Source organism: Panthera uncia, assembly GCF_023721935.1.
Source record: "Panthera uncia isolate 11264 chromosome D3 unlocalized genomic scaffold, Puncia_PCG_1.0 HiC_scaffold_8, whole genome shotgun sequence".
NCBI classification, from domain to species: domain Eukaryota; kingdom Metazoa; phylum Chordata; class Mammalia; order Carnivora; family Felidae; genus Panthera; species Panthera uncia.
Genome location: NW_026057586.1, coordinates 37,309,814 through 37,329,120, shown reverse-complemented (window position 1 = coordinate 37,329,120; position 19,307 = coordinate 37,309,814). Strand labels below are relative to the sequence as shown.

General features: G+C 42.8%; 1 protein-coding gene across 6 annotated transcripts in view; it reads left to right on the top strand.

Annotated features, from left to right (window-relative positions):
• The window catches only part of MAPRE2 (microtubule associated protein RP/EB family member 2), a 157,743-nt gene that overhangs the window by 121,245 nt on the left and 17,191 nt on the right, over positions 1-19,307 (top strand). For all 6 annotated transcript variants that reach the window (XM_049620224.1, XM_049620221.1, XM_049620223.1 and 3 more), the window contains one exon: positions 24-237. In XM_049620224.1, coding sequence (XP_049476181.1) covers positions 24-237 — 214 coding nt within the window. The remainder of the gene's footprint in view (positions 1-23; positions 238-19,307) is intronic.

Sequence of the window (19,307 nt, the reverse complement as noted above, 5' to 3'; positions counted from 1 at the left end):
CACATGGCGATTTTATATTGCAGGTGATCCCAGTGGAGAAGCTGGTGAAGGGGCGTTTCCAGGACAACCTGGATTTCATTCAATGGTTTAAGAAATTCTATGATGCTAACTACGATGGGAAGGAGTATGATCCTGTAGAAGCACGGCAAGGGCAAGATGCGATCCCTCCCCCCGACCCTGGCGAACAGATCTTCAACCTGCCAAAAAAGTCTCATCACGCAAACTCCCCCACCGCAGGTATGGGAACAGTGAAATCGTATAGTTGCTTGCATTTTGGGAAGTGGCTCAGGCTCTTGTGTGCTTTCTTGTGTTTGATTCTTCCCAGCAGTCAATCTCTTTAGGCCTCTGGATGATTTTTATTGTCGTCTATTTGACCACATTTATCTTCATAGCAGGGCCTTATCTGTAATAAGTCTAATGATCACGATTTAATCTCTTAAAAAGGCAGAGTTACTCACTTTGGATCATTGAAGCTATATGTTGAAATAATACTCCAGGGATAGGTTTCATTTTCTTGGTACGTTTTTCTGAAATATGTCAAGTCTGCTTAGATTTCAGCTGAAGTATTTTTACTACCTAATTACTGGTCATACAAACCAGAATATGAACCAATTTTGCTTTTAAATGTGAATAATCCTCTACATCCTTCAAAGAAAAGTCACTGAAATATGCATCCTATTTCCTGTATGGTCAGTGCCAATATTTACGTGATAATATTCAGCAAGACCTCCTTTGTATAGCTTGGTCCAAAAGTGAAGTCATTGAGGTTGAATACCTAGAACTTTAAAATTTGTTAAACTTTGTGGATAAAAACCTTTTAAAACTACAAACATCCTTCCATAAAACACAGACTTTATCAAGCAGGAGGGTGTTCTTGTAAAACTGCAGTCATTGTTACAAACACCAGTTGTGGTACTAGACAGTTAAACAGTGAGATCGTCAGAAAACGATTTGTTCCATTCTGAAAACCAGTGTTCACACTTGTTAAATCAATAACATTAATTTTGTAAATGACACAAATTCCCTATTTATGCCCAACCTCCAATTAGAATGGATAGGAGATGGTTATAACAATACTAATGCTAAACAACACCAGCATGTTGTGTAGACGATCAGTATACATTTGTGAGTCTTCCATATGTTCATGTAATTGAAGCCGGAAGTGAGCTCTCAGTTGGAAGAGGAGAGACTGACATGAAGAACTGTAACATTTAATGTTTGGACAGAAAAGCAAGGGTTCGCACAAGAATCAGGGAAGGTGCCAGAAAGATTAAAGGAAGTGATGGAATAACATGTCAAAGAAGCAGAAGGAAAGGAACACAGTGGCCAACAATGTCTGAACCTGTGGAAGGGAGTCCAGTAAAATGAGGCCTGGACGAGCCCATTGAATTTCTCACCTTAGGGGTCACTCGGTGCAATGATGGCACCCAGAATGGGGAGAGGAATTGGAGGAAGGAAATTAAGACAGCATAAAAGTCTAGCTCTGAAGCCATAGAATGAATGAAATTATATAAAATAAGCTAAGGAATAAGGAGCAAGAGGAAAAAGAGGAAGCTAAGAAAAAGATACAAACATCAGGGAAAAAACTAGGAAAGCTCAGCATCAGAGAATGAACAGTAGGAAATTTCTAGAAAGAGGGGTCACCAGCAGTGCCGAATATTAATTGTGGAGAGATCAAAGAGGATGAAGCCTGAAAATAGGCCAAAGATACTGGACTCCTGGGAGGTGATGAACAATCCTTTAGAGAGCTGGTCTGTTAAAGTGCTGAATGCATACGCCTAGATCACAGAGACCAGGCGAGGGCGTGATCTGACAAGTGGGAAAGTCCTGCAGTGAGAGGGGATCCCACCTTCACCAAATTTGTCAGGAAAAAAGTTGAGGAAAAACATTTAGTTGTGGGGGAAAGCAGACAGCATCGAGAAGTGAGATTGGAAGGCGAATGGTAGTGTCCTTGATCTGTGTTTGTTTGCTTCTAGGACAAGGCACAGTGAGCAAGTTTGTAAGATGGGAGAAAGGTCCCTGGAGGAGAATTAGTTGACGATAGGAAAAAGGAGGGGAAACTTGTGGAGCAGGACCCTGATGCTGGAGGAAGAAAATAAGGTCAAGAGTGTTGATAAAGATTTAGAGAGGCAGGGAATGTTTTGTTTTGTTTTGTTTTGTTTTGTTTTGTTTTGTTTTGTTTTGTTTTATTTTATTTTATTTTATTTTATTTTATTTTATTTTATTTTATTTATTTTATTTTATTATTTAAACAATCAGAAGTGCTGGGGAGAGGTTGGGTAAAAGGCCACAAGGAGTTTGGGGAACAAAAAATTATAGCAGTTCAAATTGGGCTTTAAGTGTGGTCAGAAACTTGGATCAGTGTAGAGATGGGGTAGAAGAGGGGTGTGTTTTGTCCGGATCGGGGGTTTTGGTGGGCAGCTGGAGTTAGGAAGACATGGGGGGAGAGGCGAGACCCAGGGTAGCTGGCATTTCTGGTCTTGGGGTCTTTTCCTATAGCTGTTATTGATGTACAGATTCATCTTAAAACTCAGCTGCCACTTTTTTTATTCAAGTGTTTAGTAGTGAAATTGGACAGGCCTCAGAAGTACATTTTTGTTGCACAATCACAGTGTGTCCTTGAATCTGCACCACTGCCCACGGTGCTGCTTTGGCCTCGTTTTCTAGCACTTCCTCCATTGGTCTTTCACAGAAGCCACAGAGAAACGTGTGCCATTTTGATAGAATGTCTGTGAACCTGGAAGAGAAACCGATTTCTTCCAGAGCTTAACCTCTTGGGTGACAGAGCTCAGAAAACACATTAAAGTCAACAGGTAATAAATAGGGTTTTTACTTTTTTTTTTTTTTTTTAATAAATAAGGTTCTTAATGTTCCAGAAGGCACCAGTTCTTTTAAGATGCGTGTTCCTGGGGTGCCTGGGTGGCTCAGTCAGTTAAGCATCCAACTTCGGCTCAAGTCATGATCTCATGGCTCATGAGTTTGAGCCCTGTGTCGGGCTCTGTACTAACAGTGCAGAGCCTGGAGCCTGCTTCCGATTCTGTGTCTCCCTCTCTCTCTGCCCCTCCCCCGCTTGTCCTCTGTCTCTCAAAAATAAACAAACATTACAAAACAATTTTTAAAAAAAGATTCATGTTCCTGTTACCTTGACCATGTTCATTCACCTCATTGGTCTTAATCAGGGAGAAAGGATATTTTCAAAAGTCAAACTAGTCATACCCTTTTTAATAAAATAGGTTCTGTCTCTTGGACATTGTGGGGTGGAAAAACTATACTGTGGAAAAAATTATAGCAAGGTGTACATCGCATGTAGAACACTGTTTTAAAAGCTATAATAGGTGAAAGGCTCCTATAAATACAGTGAGACCTCATTTTTCTCAAGGTCCAGTATCCAGCTCTTGGGAATACAGCCAAGAAAATATAAGCCAAAATGTCTTCTAAAATCTGTGATACAAAAGTGTAATTCTAACAAACATAGGGATATGGTTTCTCAGCACATAACTTATAAGGGCAAGGAGTAGACTGATCGCAATAGAAAGTACAAGCATCAGTACAAGAAGAGCCAAAAAAACTTCAGAAAACCTTACCAAACAGCCCATCAGCCTGAATGCTTTATTAGACGATCAAATAGCTCCATGCCTCTCCTTATCCCTCAGGATCACTGGGACACCAGCCTACACTAATTGATCCACTCAGAGTTCCCTTCTAATACTTAAGATTCTGTTTATAATCATCTCCCCCATGAACTATTTACAGTCTTTAAACTGGTCACCTGCCTCTGGTCTGAAGCCATTCAAAGCCATTCTCTTCACAAGTCTGATTTTGTCTACCCAGAATTTAAGTGCTTAATGATGAGGTGAGGGTCAGCTCTCTGGGAATTCTCCGATGGATAGCACAGTTACCCAACAGTGATGTCCTATCAGTAATTTCTTTTTTTTATTTTTAATTTTTTTTCTATGTTTATTTTTGAGAGACCGAGTATGAGTGGGGGAAGGGCAGAGAGAGAGAGAGAGAGAGAGAGAGAGAATCTGAAGCAGGCTCCAGGCTCTGAGCTGTCAGCACAGAGCCCAATACAGGGCTCAAACCCACAAACTGTGACATCATGACCTGAGCCGAAGTTGGACGCTTAGCTGAGTGAGCTACCCAGGCGCCCAATTAATTTTTTTTTCATGTTTGTTTATTTTTTTTGAGAGAGAGAGACCATGAGTGAGAGAGGGGCAGAAAAAGAGGGGGACAGAGGATTCAAAGCAGGCTCTCGGCTGAGAGCAGAGAGCCTGATGTGGGGCTTGAACTCACGAACCATGAAATCATGACCTGAGCCAAAGTCAGAGGCTTAACTGACTGAGCCATCCAGGCGCCCTCCACCTCTAAGCCTTGTCGTTTCTCAACCATCTGCATTAGTAGAAACGAGCAATGGCTGGTAGAACTAAAAGCAAGAGATGGTCTTTATTTTTTCATTTGGCCATGGAATACTTGATTGATTTTGCAGTGCATTTCTCTCTCCCCAAATATTTCTGTAGGCTAATAACAAATTAACTTGCGTGTCCTGACTATAATACATTAAGAGCAGCGATAAGTGGCAAAGGGCCCGTATTAGAGTGGAAATGTGATCCTGGAATGGATTCTCCACTTAAGAAAGTACTGTCTACATTGGCAAAATAATAATAATAATAATAATAATAATAATAATAATAATAATAATAATGTTTTTCATCGCACAGACTACTTCTGTAGGCCTGCACCATGGGTTGTTTGCTTTTTTATAAACTAGATACACTCCACATACTTGGTGCATTCAGTTGTCATGAGAATGTGCCAGATTTTTCTGCCATTTCAGTACAGATCCAAAATGTCCTCGTGTAGATTCCGAGAAGCCATAGAGCCCATCGGTGTGCGGTTGGGTGACTTACCTGGACTGAAACAAGCTTCAGCGTAAGCAGAGGCTGTCACATAAGGGTGAATGGCTGCCTGGCAAGTCTTCTGCCATCTGCGTTCTGAAGCATTGTATCTCTAGTTGCTTTTGATCTACCATTGAGGCGCATGTATTAAAATATCTGTTTCCTGGGGGGTGGGAGGGAGGGGAGGGTGGGTGATGGGTATTGAGGAGGGCACCTTTTGGGATGAGCACTAGGTGTTGTATGGAAACCAATTTGACAATAAACTTCATATATTGAAAAAAAAATATCTGTTTCCATAATGATAGATACCTATTAAGTGCATCTATCATTGTGAGTCATGATGTTTGTAAGCTTATTGCAGTGAGCCATATCCGCAACTCAAGATAGCTGGGGGGGCGGGAATCCGTTGTCAAGTGTGAGCATTTACTAAACTTAAAAGGAAATTTGAAGTTGCAGTTCCTATGGCAACTACAGCTTAGACACATTGCAAATTCACATATATTAATATATTTAAATCAAATTCTCATATACAAATATAATGTGATGGATTTAGAGTTGCTATGGAAATTGAGGCTGTGCTTTCTCTTTTCCTCAGGGACTTGAGTGTTCCAGCCTTAAAATCAGATCAATAGAAATATTAGAAAAATGGTTTCAAAAAGGAAGCAACCTAAGAAGTATAACAGAATAAAGTACTTGCACAATCACACTTAAATCCCTAAATGTAAATAGAAATAAATCCTAACAGTGTATTTCCAAAACTATTGAATATGTAAATACTCTCCCAATTAACTTTAATTTGGGTTCTCTAAGGCTGTTCATATAATCTTAACAGGGTGTTCATGTTTATTGGCGTATTTAAGTGTTTACACATTTGTTGAGCACCTGTAATCTAAGCACTGCCTGTCACCTCCTTTGGGGAAAAGAGTTGCTTTTAATTTCCCAAAAAGTTTCTGTTCTGTGTTTTTAGGAGAGGCGGTGAAATGTGGCAGTGTATAGTGATTTTGTCCTTGTTCCAACTTTAATTTTATGGCCCAAAGTATGGTCTTGCTTGGTCAGTATACCTTGTTCATTTGAAAAGAATATGTATTCTGCAGTTGTTGGTTGCGTAGTGTTTTAGAAATATCAGATCAAGGTAGTGGATAGTGTTTTTCAGATCCTCTATGCTTTTACTGATTTTTGTTTCTGTCTAGTTCAAATAATTGCTGTGAAGAGGGTGTTACATTGATTGTGGAATTGTCTTTTCTCCCTTTACTTCCTCTCAGTTTTTGTGTCCTGTATTGGGGCTCTGTTGTGAGATACATACATTGTTATGCTAAATCATTCCAATGAATTGACCTTTGTATTTTATGAGATGTCCCTCTTTATCTTCGTTAAAACTCTTAGTCTTGAAGTCTATTTTATCTGATACTAAACAGCCATGCTAGCTTTCTTATGCTTACTGCTTGCATGGTATATCTTTCCCCATGATAAGTTAAACTTCTACCCGTCTTTGAGCTCATATTTAAAGTGTGCGGCTTAGGGGCGCCTGGGTGGCTCAGTCGGCTAGGCGTCCGACTTCGGCTCAGGTCATGATCTCGCCGTCTGTGAGTTCAAGCCCCGCGTCGGGCTCTGTGCTGACAGCTCAGAGCTTGGAGCCTGTTTCGGATTCTGTGTCTCCCTCTCTCTCTGACTCTCCCCCATTCATGCTCTGTCTCTCTCTGTCTCAAAAGTAAATAAACGTTAAAAAAAAAAATTGAAAAAAAATAAATAAAGTGTGCGGCTTATAAAAAGCATGTGATTGGGTCTTGCATTGTTATTCATCCTCATAATCTCTGGACGTTGGACTCTCCAGTCTGTTACAACTTAATGTAGCTGTTGATTTAGCTGGATTTAGGTCTACCGTATTATCATTTGTTTTCTGCTTATCTCCTCTGTTTTTTCTGTTTTCCTGTTGTCTTCTGGATTTTTTATGATTATTTTTTCAAGTTTTATTTGGAAATAACTTACATCGTTTATGAGTTTCATGAGTACAACATAATAGTTTGATTTAGATGTATTATGAAATGATTACCACAATAGGTTCAGCTAACATCCATCTTCTCATGGATACAATAAAAAAAGAAGAAAACAATCTCTCCTTATGATAAGAACTCTTAGGATCTACTCTCTTAACTTTCCTACAGATCCTGCATCAGTGTTAGCGGTCACCATCATGTTATACATTTCATCCCTGGTACTTACTTATCTGATAACCGGAAGTTTGTACCTTTTGGCTACCTTCCAGTTCACCTCTCCCTGCTCTCTGCCTCTGGTAACCCCAAGTGTGATCTCTTTTACTGAGTTTATTTGTTTGTGTGTTTGTTTTAAAGAGACCACATGTAAGTGAGATCATACAATCTTTGTCTTTCTGTCTCATTTATTTCACTTAGCATAATCCCTTCAAGGTCCTCCTTCCATGTTGTTGCAGATGGCAGAATTTCATCATTTTTTATGGCCTAAAAATACTGTGTGCGTGTACCACGGTTTCTTTATCCATACATCCATCATTGGACATTTAAGTAGTTTCCATGTCTTGGCTATTGTAAATAATGCTATGAACATGGGGGTGCAGATACCTTTTGAGTTAGTGTTTTCATTTCCTTTGGATAAATACCCAGAAGTTGAATTGGTGGGTCATATGGTAATTCCATTTTTAATTTTTTGGGATCTTCCTTACTGTTGTCTTAGTGGCTGCACCAATTTACATTCCCACCAATAGTACACAAGGGTGCCCTTGTGTACCACACACATCCACACCAGTATTTGTTATTTCTTATCTTTTTGGTGATAGCCATTTTAATAGGCATGAAGTGATATCTCATTGTGGTTGTTGGTTTTTTTTTTTAATGCTCATTTATTTTTGAGACAGCGTGAGCGGGGGAGGGGCAGAGAGAGAGGGAGACACAGAATCTGAAGCAGGCTCCAGGCTCCGAGCTGTCAGCACAGAGCCTGACTTGGAGCTCCAACTCACGAACCGTGAGATCATGACCTGAGCCGAAGTCGGACGCTTAACTGACTGAGCCACCCAGGTGCTCCACTCTCATTGTGGTTTTAATTTACATTTCCCTAATGAATGCTGACGTTGAGCATCTTCCCATATACCTATTGGCCTTCCATATATCTTTGAAAAAATGTCAATTCATGTCTTTTGTCCATTTTTTCACTTTTTTAAAAAAATATGAAATTTATTGTCAAATTGGTTTCCGTACAACACCCAGTGCTCATCCCAACAGGCGCCCTCCTCAATACCCCTCACCCACCCTCCCCTCCCTCCCACCCCCCCTCAACCCTCAGTTTGTTCTCAGTTTTTAAGTCTCTTACGTTTTGGCTCCCTCCCTCTCTAACCTTTTTTTTTTTTCTTCCCCTTCCCTTCCCCCATGGTCTTCTGTTAAGTTTCTCAGGATCCACATAAGAGTGAAAACGTATGGTATCTGTCCTTCTCTGTATGTTTGGTCCATTTTTTTAAATTGTTAATTGAGCTGAGTTATTTCGGTTTTTTTGCTCTTGTCCTGTAGGAGTTCTTTATGTATTTTGGATATTAACCTCTCATCAGATAAATGGTTTGCAAATATTTCTCCCATTCTTTAGGTTGTCTTTTAACTTTGTTGATGGTTTCTTTTGCTGTGCAGAAGCATTTTACTTTAATGTAGTCCCACTTGTGTTTTTGGTTGCTTGCACTTTAGTTGCCATATCCATATTCTGGATTTTTCAGATATTGTATATTCCAACTTACTTGATTGCCTTTCTAACTATATCTCTTTGCGTTAATTTTTTCAATGGTTTCTCTAAGAATTACAATATATATACTTTCACAGTGTACTTAAAAATTGCATTTTCTCTTCATGTAAAATGCGGAACCCTGGCAACCCTTCTCCCACTTTTGTTTGTCCCATGTAGTTTGTATGACTATTACACTCGTCACATGTGCTACATCCACATACATTATAAATCCCCCAGGACAATGTTACAACTTTTGTTTTAGACCAACACTGTTTTCATAAGTGGCTTTTGAGCACTCGAAATGTGCTTATTCTGCACTGAAATGTGCTGTATGTATGAAATGCATGCTGGATGTAGAAGACTTCGTATGGAAAAAAATGAATACAAAACCTCTAATAATTTTATTAATTACATGTAGAAATTATAATCTGTATATATTATATGTATTTTTGCATACATTACATTTCACATCTTAAAAAATTTTTAATTGACTGATTAACATATTTCTAGGAGGCAGTGCTGCTTTAGGCAATCGTGTGTGTTTAAAAGAAATTGAGAGAAAAAAGAGTGGGTTTTCCCCCCATTCCTACCTTTTACCATTTCCAGTCGCCTTCATTCGTCCCTGAAGCTCTGAGTTCCCTACTGATTTCATTTCTCTTCATACTGAAGAACTTGCTTTAGCATTTCTTATAAAGCAGGTCCATTGGCAACAAGTTCTTCCAGTTTCCTTCTTCTGTAAATGTCTTTTTTTCACAATCAAAAATTTCCATAAAGAATTCCACCTGATCTTGCTTTATGTGCTTTATTTTTTTTTTAACGTTTATTTATTTTTGAGACAGAGAGAGAGACAGAACATGAACGGGGGAGGGGCAGAGAGAGAGGGAGACACAGAATCGGAAGCAGGCTCCAGGCTCCGAGCCATCAGCCCAGAGCCCGACGCGGGGCTCGAACTCACGGACCACGAGATCGTGACCTGAGCCGAAGTCAGACGCTTAACCGACTGAGCCACCCAGGCGCCCCTTGCTTTATGTGCTTTAAAGATGTCATTTCAGTGTCCATGGCCTCCAGAGATGAGAAGGGCTTGCTTGTTCTAATCGTTCTTCCCCATGTGCAACATGTTTTTCCTGTCTGGGTGCAGTCAAGAGTTTCTTTATCTTTGGTTTTCAGTTAGTGGGACTGGGATGTGCCTAATCATGGTTCTCTTTGAATTTCTCTTGTTCTGGAGTTCATTAAGCTACTTTAAATCTGTTGAGTTTATGTCTTTTACCATATTGGGGAGATTTTCAGCCATTTTTCAGCTCCATTCTCTCTGTCCTTCTGGGACACATTTATCCATATGTTAGAGCTTTTGAAATTCTCCCACGGGTTTCTGAGGCTCTGTTCACCTTTTTCTCAGCACGCTCTCTCTTCTTTAGATTAGATGGTTTCTATTAATACGTCTTCAGGTTTACCCTCTTTGTCCTCTGTCATTTCCCTTCTATTGAGCATTTTTAAAATTTCAACCCTTGTATGTTTTCAGTTGTTAATTCCCTTTTTTTCTTTCTCTGTTGGTACTGCCTACCTTTCATTTATTGTGAACATCCTTCACTTCCCTGGGCATGGTTATGATAGCTGCTTTAAAGCTCCTGTCTGCTGATGCCACCATCTGATCGCCTCACCATTGGCATCTGTTGATTTTGAGAACATGTCACATTTTCCTGGATCTTTGTATGTTGAATAATTCTGGATTATATCGTAGACATTGTAATGTTTTGTTGTGGACGTGGAAGCTTTTGGTGTATTGCTCCAAAGTGTTCTGATGTTTTTGATTTAACAGGGACTCCATTAGAGTCCACGTAAAAAGTACCCACGAAGTTAAATTTCACTCAGAGGGTCCTGACCTTGGTGTCAGGCCTGTGCCTTCATGCAGGACTTCCTTTTCCTTATTACTGACAAAACATATGTGTTCATTTGCCTTTTGAGAACAGTCTGCCCTTTAAACACAAATGTTGCTCTCACCCCAAAGCCATTATTTGTTCCAAGAAATGCATTTTCCCTTGTCTTTTCTTTAGACCAGACCAGTCTTTGATAGCATTTGACTTCTCAGAGCCGTAGGGTATGCACAGGCATCCTTCTTGGCCCTTTGTGGTCTCAGCATCAGGATGAGTCATGCCTATTTATTCTCTGCACCTTCCCAGTATGCTCCTGCTGTTAACTGTTCTCAGAGGCCTCAGTCACCTAACCACAAACTATACCTCCATATACCTGCTTACTTCTTCAAGGATCAAATATTCATTTTAAGAGATCATGTAATGTCAACTCAAAACAAGGAAGAGGTGCATTTTTCTTACCAGTCCCATAATTAGCAAGAATTGTCTTCAAGCAAATGCTAGCGGTTGTTATGTAAACGATGTATCTTTCACTCAGTCCCTGCCCCGTATCAGCATTGCATCCCCTTGACCTCCTCATATTAAGAAACCATCCCACTGCTAAGCTGCAAAGCAGGTAATGGCTGCTCATGGGAAGGAGAAGGCTGTTGGTAGTTTTGTTCCTCCAGTTATACATCTGTCTTATGTAAGATGTATAAGATATACCACTGGGCATTAGGATACTTTTCTCCTCAAACAATAATTAAAACTGTATTTCTCAACCTGTAATGATAAAACCACAGCAATACAATATGAGCAGTGCTCTGCCTTGCCAGGATACTGAGTATCTGTGAGTTTGGAATATTGAGAGCACAGTGAGGAACAGAGACATGAAGAATTCAGGAGCTTTGGATAGGAATCTTCTGGCAGTATCTGTGGACGAGGCTGAGGGCCTTCGTCAGAGGAACAGCCATGCATTTTTCATGGCCATCCAATGTGCTTGCTTACTGAGACTGCATCTTTGATAGAGGATTTACTAACTCAGTTTACAACTTTTAGTTATTTTGGCTTTTTGGAATCAAACCCTGACCTAGTTTTCTGTAAAACTAGAATATTTGAAAGCTTAGAGATCAAAACCTACAACTATAACCCCTGTTGTAGAGGTGGGGAAACTGAGGCACAGAGAGGTTCAGTAACTTTCCAGGGTCATACACTAGAAATAGGGGGCCCAAAGTTTGAAGCCTGACCTTGTGATTCCAAAGCCTACTCTTTAAACCATTATATTGCCTCTGACATATTATGGATGTGGTCTTGTTTTATGTTCTGATCTTCTCCTTACACTATGCTGAACCACAGTACATTTTCACAAACCAGATTCAAATCGCATAGTGTGTGGAGGAAATGAAAGTCTCTGCAGTGGCATAAAGGCTGGAACCAGAGCACATGCTGTTGCATTTGAATGACCTCCATTTTTATTTTTAAAACTAGCAGCCACTTTTTCAAGTTTAAAAACATTCTCATTCATCCTTGCAGCAGGTTCTGGGTGAGAGTTGCTGTCTTTTGTATAGGTTTGTAAAAGCAGGAAACCTTGAGTCACTTGTTCCAGGCCTCTTCACAGCCCGGAAGCAGACATGTACGTGAAGCCTGGGATACTGGGTCCTGGATTAGCGGGATTCCTCATCTCTGATTTCTTAACCCTTGGATTGACCTCATTCTCTGAATGGATGGTCTAGGTGATTTCAAAGGGAAGAGTAAGCCCTTCAGACACAACTGACATGTATTTTGGCCTCTTGGGCTCTGTTCCCTCACTCACGGCCTTGCAGGAGAGGACCAATGGCCTCCATTATTGTCCCGCCTGCACTGGGAAGTTAAGCATCGAGGCCTCTTTTAAACAGCATTGATTCCTTTCATAACTGGTATTGGGTCATGTTCACTGCTCCCTGTGTATGTTGAAATACTCATTGGTTTTGTGCTAAATCCCACGTGTTACTCCCATCATCGCTTTTCTCTCTGTTGGAATAATAACTTGGCATCTGGCTTCTCCGCCTCACGACAGAACTTAGGAGGTCTCAGAGGCAATGATTTAGCATTTATTCTCCATTTCCGTAAACAGAGTATCACAGGTCACCCATGGACCTATTTTTCTTTTTTTCTTCCTCCCTCCCCGCCCCCTGTAAGAGAGCAAATGTACACTTTTATTTACTTTACAGTAAGTTTAAATCCTTGAAGGGCACAGCATCACATGGATTCTGTGGCCAATGGCTTTAGCACGAAGGTGGCTTTGGAATTTGGCATGAACCACGGCACTGTTTCCATGAGCACGAGTTACTTTTCCCCAGATTACTCCGGTTTTGTTCAGTTTGCCACCAGGAGTCACTGTGCTCTTCTTTGCTTTGTACACATAAGCACATCTCTTGCCTAGATATAGTTCTGTTTCATCTCAAGCATAAACATCTTCAATTTTAAGAAGAACTCTGTGCTCTCTCTGGTTCTGGAGACCCCGCTTTCTCCAGCAAAAATGGCCTTGGACCACAGCCTTCCAGACATACTTGGCATTTTAGGAGTCCTGCTCCCAGCAGGCCTCCACAGGTTCCAAGATGGCAGAACGAGGTCTGTTTTTCTTATTGGTGCCATTCTTTGTCACTTGGTATGTTGGGCAGGAAGAGAAACATTTGTTTACTTTGAAGAATTTCATTTAGAATTTGTTGAATTGATTTGAATTGAATCACAGCATGTCCGTTTGGATCCAGGAAGATGCAGCACTGAAGCCCACGTGTATGGCTATTTTCGGCATCCTCTCCAGTCCTCTCTATCACCTGTGCTGTAGCTGCGGAAATAGTATATGATGTACTACACAATAGCTCAGAAAAAAAAATTTCTTAAACAGCTCCTGTTTGCTGGAGTCGTTGCTCTTTTTATGAAAGCTTTGCTTGGATTTTCGTTCAGTCTCTCAACACATATTTGTCAGGGCACCGTAAGAAGTTCTGGAGACACACATGATTCAGGGAAGTTACAGTCTTGTGATGAAAACCTGGTAATAAATAGACAATAACAACAAAGTGAGGTCTGTGCTATCAGGGTGTGTAGGAAGACCATCAGAGCTGGTCTTGTGGATTCTAGAAAGGCTTCTTGGGAAAATGGGGGTTTTGACGACGAGTCACTAAATGAGTAGAAGTTAGCCAGGTTAAGAGTATGGACAAGAGCACTGCAAACAGAAAGAGTAGAATATCGATGTCAAGAGAGAATATGCTGTATTTGGTAAAGTGGGTGTTATTCTGCATGAGTATTGAGAAGTAAAGCTGCAGAGGTGAGTGGGGCCCTTGTATAATGAGTGGAGAGGTGATATTCAGACTGTGTTGCTGCAAAACAACTACTACAAACTTACCAGCTTAAAACAACACACATCTATTGTCTTACACCTTCTGAAGTCCACGCCAGGCCTAGCTGTGCTCTGTGTTCTAGGGTCCCACCAGGCAGCAATCCAGGTATCTTCTGGGGCTGTTGTCCAATCAGAGGCTTAACTGGGGAGAGCTCTCGGGTTGTGACAGTTTCCTTGAGGCTGCAGAACTGAGGTTTCAGTCTCCTGGTGGCAGCTGCTCTCAGTTCCCAGAGGCCACCTGCGCTTCCTTGCCACATGGGCTTTTCCAGCATGGGTGCTTACGTGGCATCTTGCTGCTTCTAGACCCATGGGATTCTCTCTGGTGTGTATGCTAGCCAAACAGAGTTCTGTAGAGTACCGTAATCATGAGAGCGACCTCCCATCACCTTTGTCATATTCTGTTGCTTAGAAGCAAGGCACAGGCCGCACCCATACTCTAGAGGAAGGGACTATACAAAGATTAGAATACCAGGAGGTGAAGATTATTGGGGAGAGGAGGTCACCATAGGTTCTGTTGGTCACAGAGGTTTATACTTTAAAGGGAACAGTTGGGAGTCACTGAAAAGTTTTAAGCACAAGTTTGCTGTTTGGTGTAGAAAATACATGGCGGGTGGCACAGTTACAGTCCAGAAGACTAGCTAAGAAGCTGTTCCAACAAACCATGTAGGAGAGGAGGTTGGCCAAGGATATACGATGCACATTTTTCTGGCTTGGTGGTTGGTTGGTGAAAGCAGAGAAGCTGGAGCCAGGAACCAGTTGTAGTAAAAGATTCATATGAGGCTCAGCTCTGGTTCTCGCCTCCCTGAGCTCCAGCTCTGTGGCCTCAGACCACATCTCTCTGTTTGCAAGGGAGTCTGGGGAAGATCATGTTAATGGAGCACAGTCAACTTGCCACCACCAGAAAAATAACCTAAAATACTGGTCTTGACAGTGGAGTCAGGACTGTATCTGTCCATCATGAAGTATTGAGTGCTCGTGTTCCTACGCAATAGCCATCTTAATTTGAAGACTTTTGGCTTAAAGGGCTGCTGTATGCCAGGAGTACAGTGATGCCGCGATGTCATGGTGATGCCTGTGTGTTTTAACTCTTGATGGTCTGGCTAGGTTTGTTGGGCTGTTTCACCCACTAGCTTTTCTTCCTCCTGCAGTAAACAGGCAAGGGGGCGCCTCCCTAACTTGTTGGGATTCTGGTGTGTATTGTTTTCATGGGAGTGAGGGATCCTTGCCATTTCTAGAGAGAAGTTGCCCTGAGGACAAGTTAAAAACGAGAATTTGAACTAAGACAATGATTGCTCGGCACCTAATGTGTTTCAGAGCACCCTTAATTACCTACCAAGATGTGAGAAGAGTCGGTTTATCATAAGGAAATACACGCCACATTCAAACAACTATTCAAAAGTTAGCTATTTTAATACTTGAGCCATTCTAAGAGGAGAAGTTCTGTGCATTTTTTCCCACTATGAAAAATTCTCAGAAACCATAGTGACTCAGGCAGAGCCTGGAAAATACTGGAGAATCACATGATGGCTAAAAATAAGCACATCATCTCCAGCAGGGACAGTAACCAGGGCAGAAGTAATTCAGTTTTCTGAGTGCTCATGCTGGCCAGCCAAGCTCAGGTCCTCTTGGCCACCGTGGGGGCAGGCTTTGTGACCCCTGGCCGGGGAAGGGGAGCCTTCAGGCACTGAGGCTCTGGGTGCAGAGGCAGCCACGCCGTCCCAGGCCTCTCACTCTGAGTGTAGTTCCCTGGCTTGCTCCCAGGGCAGAACCAGTTATCACACTGTGTAATGACCCTGAGGAGTGAATTGGGAGGGACACACGCTGACTCATAGCCCTTGTCACCACCTACTTTTCTTCAGCCTTCCTCTCGGAGTCAATAGCAGAAGCTATTGATCACAAAATGTCTTTTAGGTTGCTGTTAACATTGCAAAATGGAAGCCATATAAAACAGCCAGACATTTGGTGCCTATTTTATAGGGTACATGATGGGGCTTTCTGAACTGGTGCGTTGTAAATGATTTACCATAAAGGAAACTCGTCTTGAGCACTCACTACTCATACCAGGAAAATCACGGCAGTGGCCTCCTCTCTGGCCACTCTGCCTCTGCCCTCACCCTCCTGCAGCCCATTCTCCACACAGCAGTCAGACCATGTCACTCCTCAGCTTGGGACCCTGCCGCGGCTTCCCTTTCCCCTCAGAACGAAAGCCCACCTCCTGACTGCGGCCTCTGAGTCCCGACGATCTGCCCCCTCCTGCACTGGCCCAGGCTTGCTCTGCGGCAGCACTCCAGCTGGCCCCTGCCCCAGATGAGGTAGGGCCTTCGTGTGGGCATCAGGCCTTGCCGTTGCCTGGAACGCTCTGCTCCTGGGCTGTCCAGGGCACCAGCTTCACCCCTCCCAGGCCTCTGTTCCAATCTGACTTTCTTAGGCCTGGAAGTAAGGGTTCCTCCTGCACCTGGCAAGTCTCTTTCAGGGATTCTGGAAGGTTATGCCTCTGGAGCTGTCACAAGAGACGTAGGCTTCTGTGAGGAATGGGACTTGCGGGTCAGGGTGACTGCCACGTGGGCCTGGCGTCCGTCTCGCCTCATGTCTCTGCTAGCCTGCGGCAGGACTCGCATCAAGAGGGCTCCGTGATCTTGACCCCTGTCCTTCCGAGGGAACCTGGGTCTAGTGAGGCCCATGGGAGGCTCCTGGGTCTGCAGAGCTGAGACTGGAGAAAGACACGTGCTGGGCACTCAGACACCCGGAGCTGCTACTGCAGATGGCTGCTCACCCTCGCCCTGCTCCGCCGGTCTCTTCTCCATAGCATTTGCTTGCCGGTTTATTATGGCACTTAACTAATGTATCATGTTGTTTATTATCTCATTTCTGCTGTTAGAATGTAAATCCCACAAAGGCATTTTCTATGTTTCATTCATTGATTTATCCCAACTGCCTATAGCTTGCCAGGTACACAGTAGGAGGTCAGTAAATGTTGGCTGCTTGAATGAATGAGTCAGGGTAATTTAAGAAGGAGCACAGAGACTCCAGCTTGCTGATTTTCAAGATAGAGGGTGAATGGAACTGGAGAACCGAGGCCTTGGTGCCCACTGGTGGTTTATGGGTTAAAATTTTTATAGAGATTTCTTGAAAGAGAGTCTGATGTTCTTACTACTTTAGCACTTTAGTTTTTATCTTGCTAGTGTCTGGAAATGGGAAACCTGTGTACTTCATCATTGGTCGGATCAGATTCGCTGAGTAACAGCACTACTAATGTGAGCTCACATTTATCGAGCACCTACCATGCGCCAGGCTCTTAAGGACCTGTCCTGTGCTGTTCCCGACTCTGGGAAACAGGCTCTACTTTTGCGGTCTTCGGCATCCAGGGGTCCAGGTAGCAGCACCCGGACTGCCGTGAAGGCCACCTGGCGACCGGGCCCCCAAGCTCAGCCACTGCCTCCCTAAGGGCAAGCCGAAGGATTACCACTTCCATACCCCATCCCCATGCCCACACGGCTGGTGTGCTTTCCCCTAGGCTCCAAGGTGCTCAGAAAAGGGGCTGCCCACTTTTACAAGCTGACCCTGAAGTGGCGAGAAAGAAGAGCCAAACTTGGCCGCGGGCTGCACTGGTGACAGAAGCCCTAAGGGCCGTGAACTAGAAATTTCAGAATATACGAACCAGCCTCTTAATAACCTGCTGAATCAGAGCATCCTGGAGCCCCCGTTGATGTTCCACGTGGACTGGACTCTGGCCGCAGAGGCGCTTTCCTTTGTCTTGCCCTCAGAGAACGCATTAGGAGCCTACAAAGGGGAGGCGTGGAGCCATTTTCCAAGAAAAGGGTCAGACCCCGAAGCCGTGAGAAGGGTGGGGGCGCAGTCGGTCATACCGCAGTGCGGCCACTCCGGTGTCCGTTTCGGCACTCAGGAAACCCTCTCGCTGTGGGAGCTCCATCTTCGCGTCACTCCAGCCCTATACTCTATCCCCAGCAGTGGCTTTATTTACTTTTATTTTAAGTTCATTCCCATTCCCAGTTAAAAAATAAAATCTGTTGACCAAGGTAAAAAGGATAAGGAAGTGATGGCAGATCATCCACAAATAACCAATCAATGTAGGTACAGTGCATCTTCTGTCATGTTTCAGGTCTGTGGGGTTTTGCTTTTGACATACGGCATAATTGACATACAGCATAATCGTTTCAGGCATAAACATGATTGAATATTTGTATATATTGCAAAATGATCACGACAATAAGTCTAGATTAACATCTGTCACCATATGATTAGAATTTTTTTCTTGTGATAAGAACTTTTAAGATCTACTCTCTGCAACTCTCAAACATACAGTGTTGTTACATATAACCACCTTGCTGTACATGAGTTCCTCAGACTTACTTTGTAACTGGAAGTTTTTTTTGTATTACTTAGATTCAAATTAGTTAACATATAGTGTACTATTGGTTTCAAGAGTAGAATTTAGTGACTTATCACTGACATATAACACGCAGTGCTCATCCCAGCAAGTGCCCTCCTTAATGCCCATTGCCCATTGAGCCCATCTTCCCATCTACCTCCCCTCCAGCAATCCTCAGTTTGTTCTCTGTATTTAAGAGTCTCTTATGGTTTGCCTCCCTGTTTTTATCTTATTTTTCCTTCCCTTCTTGTGTTCAGGTGTTTTGTTTCTTAAATTCCATATATGAGTGAAATCATATGATATTTGTTTTCTCTGACTGACTTATTTAGCTTAGCAAAATACACTCTAGTTCCATCCACATTGTTGCAAATGGCAAGATTTCATTCTTTTTGACTGCTGAGTAATATCCCATTGTATATGTACACCATATCTTTATCCATTCATCAGTCAGTGGACACTTGAACTCTTTCCATAATTTGGCTATTGTTGATAGTGTTGCTATAAACATTGGGGTTAGGGGTGCCTGGGTGGCTCAGTCAGTTAAGCGTGCAACTCTTGGCTTCCGCTCAAGTCATGATCTCACAGTTTGTGAGTTTGAGCCCTGCATGGGGCTCTATGCTGACAGTGTGGAGCCTGCTTGGCAGTTCCCTCCCTCCCTCCCTCCCCCCCTCTCTCTCTCTCTCTCTCTCCCCCCCCCCCCCCCCCTCCCCCCCCCCCCCCCTCTCCCCCTCTCCCTCTCCCCCCCTCTCCGTCTCCGTCTTTCTCTCTGCCCCTGCCCCACTTGCGCTATCTCTGTCTCTTTCAAAATAAACAAACTTAAAAAAACAAATAAATAGAAATAAAAATAAACATTGGAGTGCCTGTGCCCCTTCAAATCAGCATTTTTGTATCCTGGAGACAAGTACCCAGTAGTGCAGTTGCTGGGTTGTAGGGTAGTTCCATTTTTAACTTTTCAAGGAACCTCCATACTGTTTTCCAGAGCTGCTGCACCAGTTTGCATTCCCACCAACAGTGCGGAAGGTTCCTTTTCTCTGCATCCTCGCCGACATCTGTTGTTT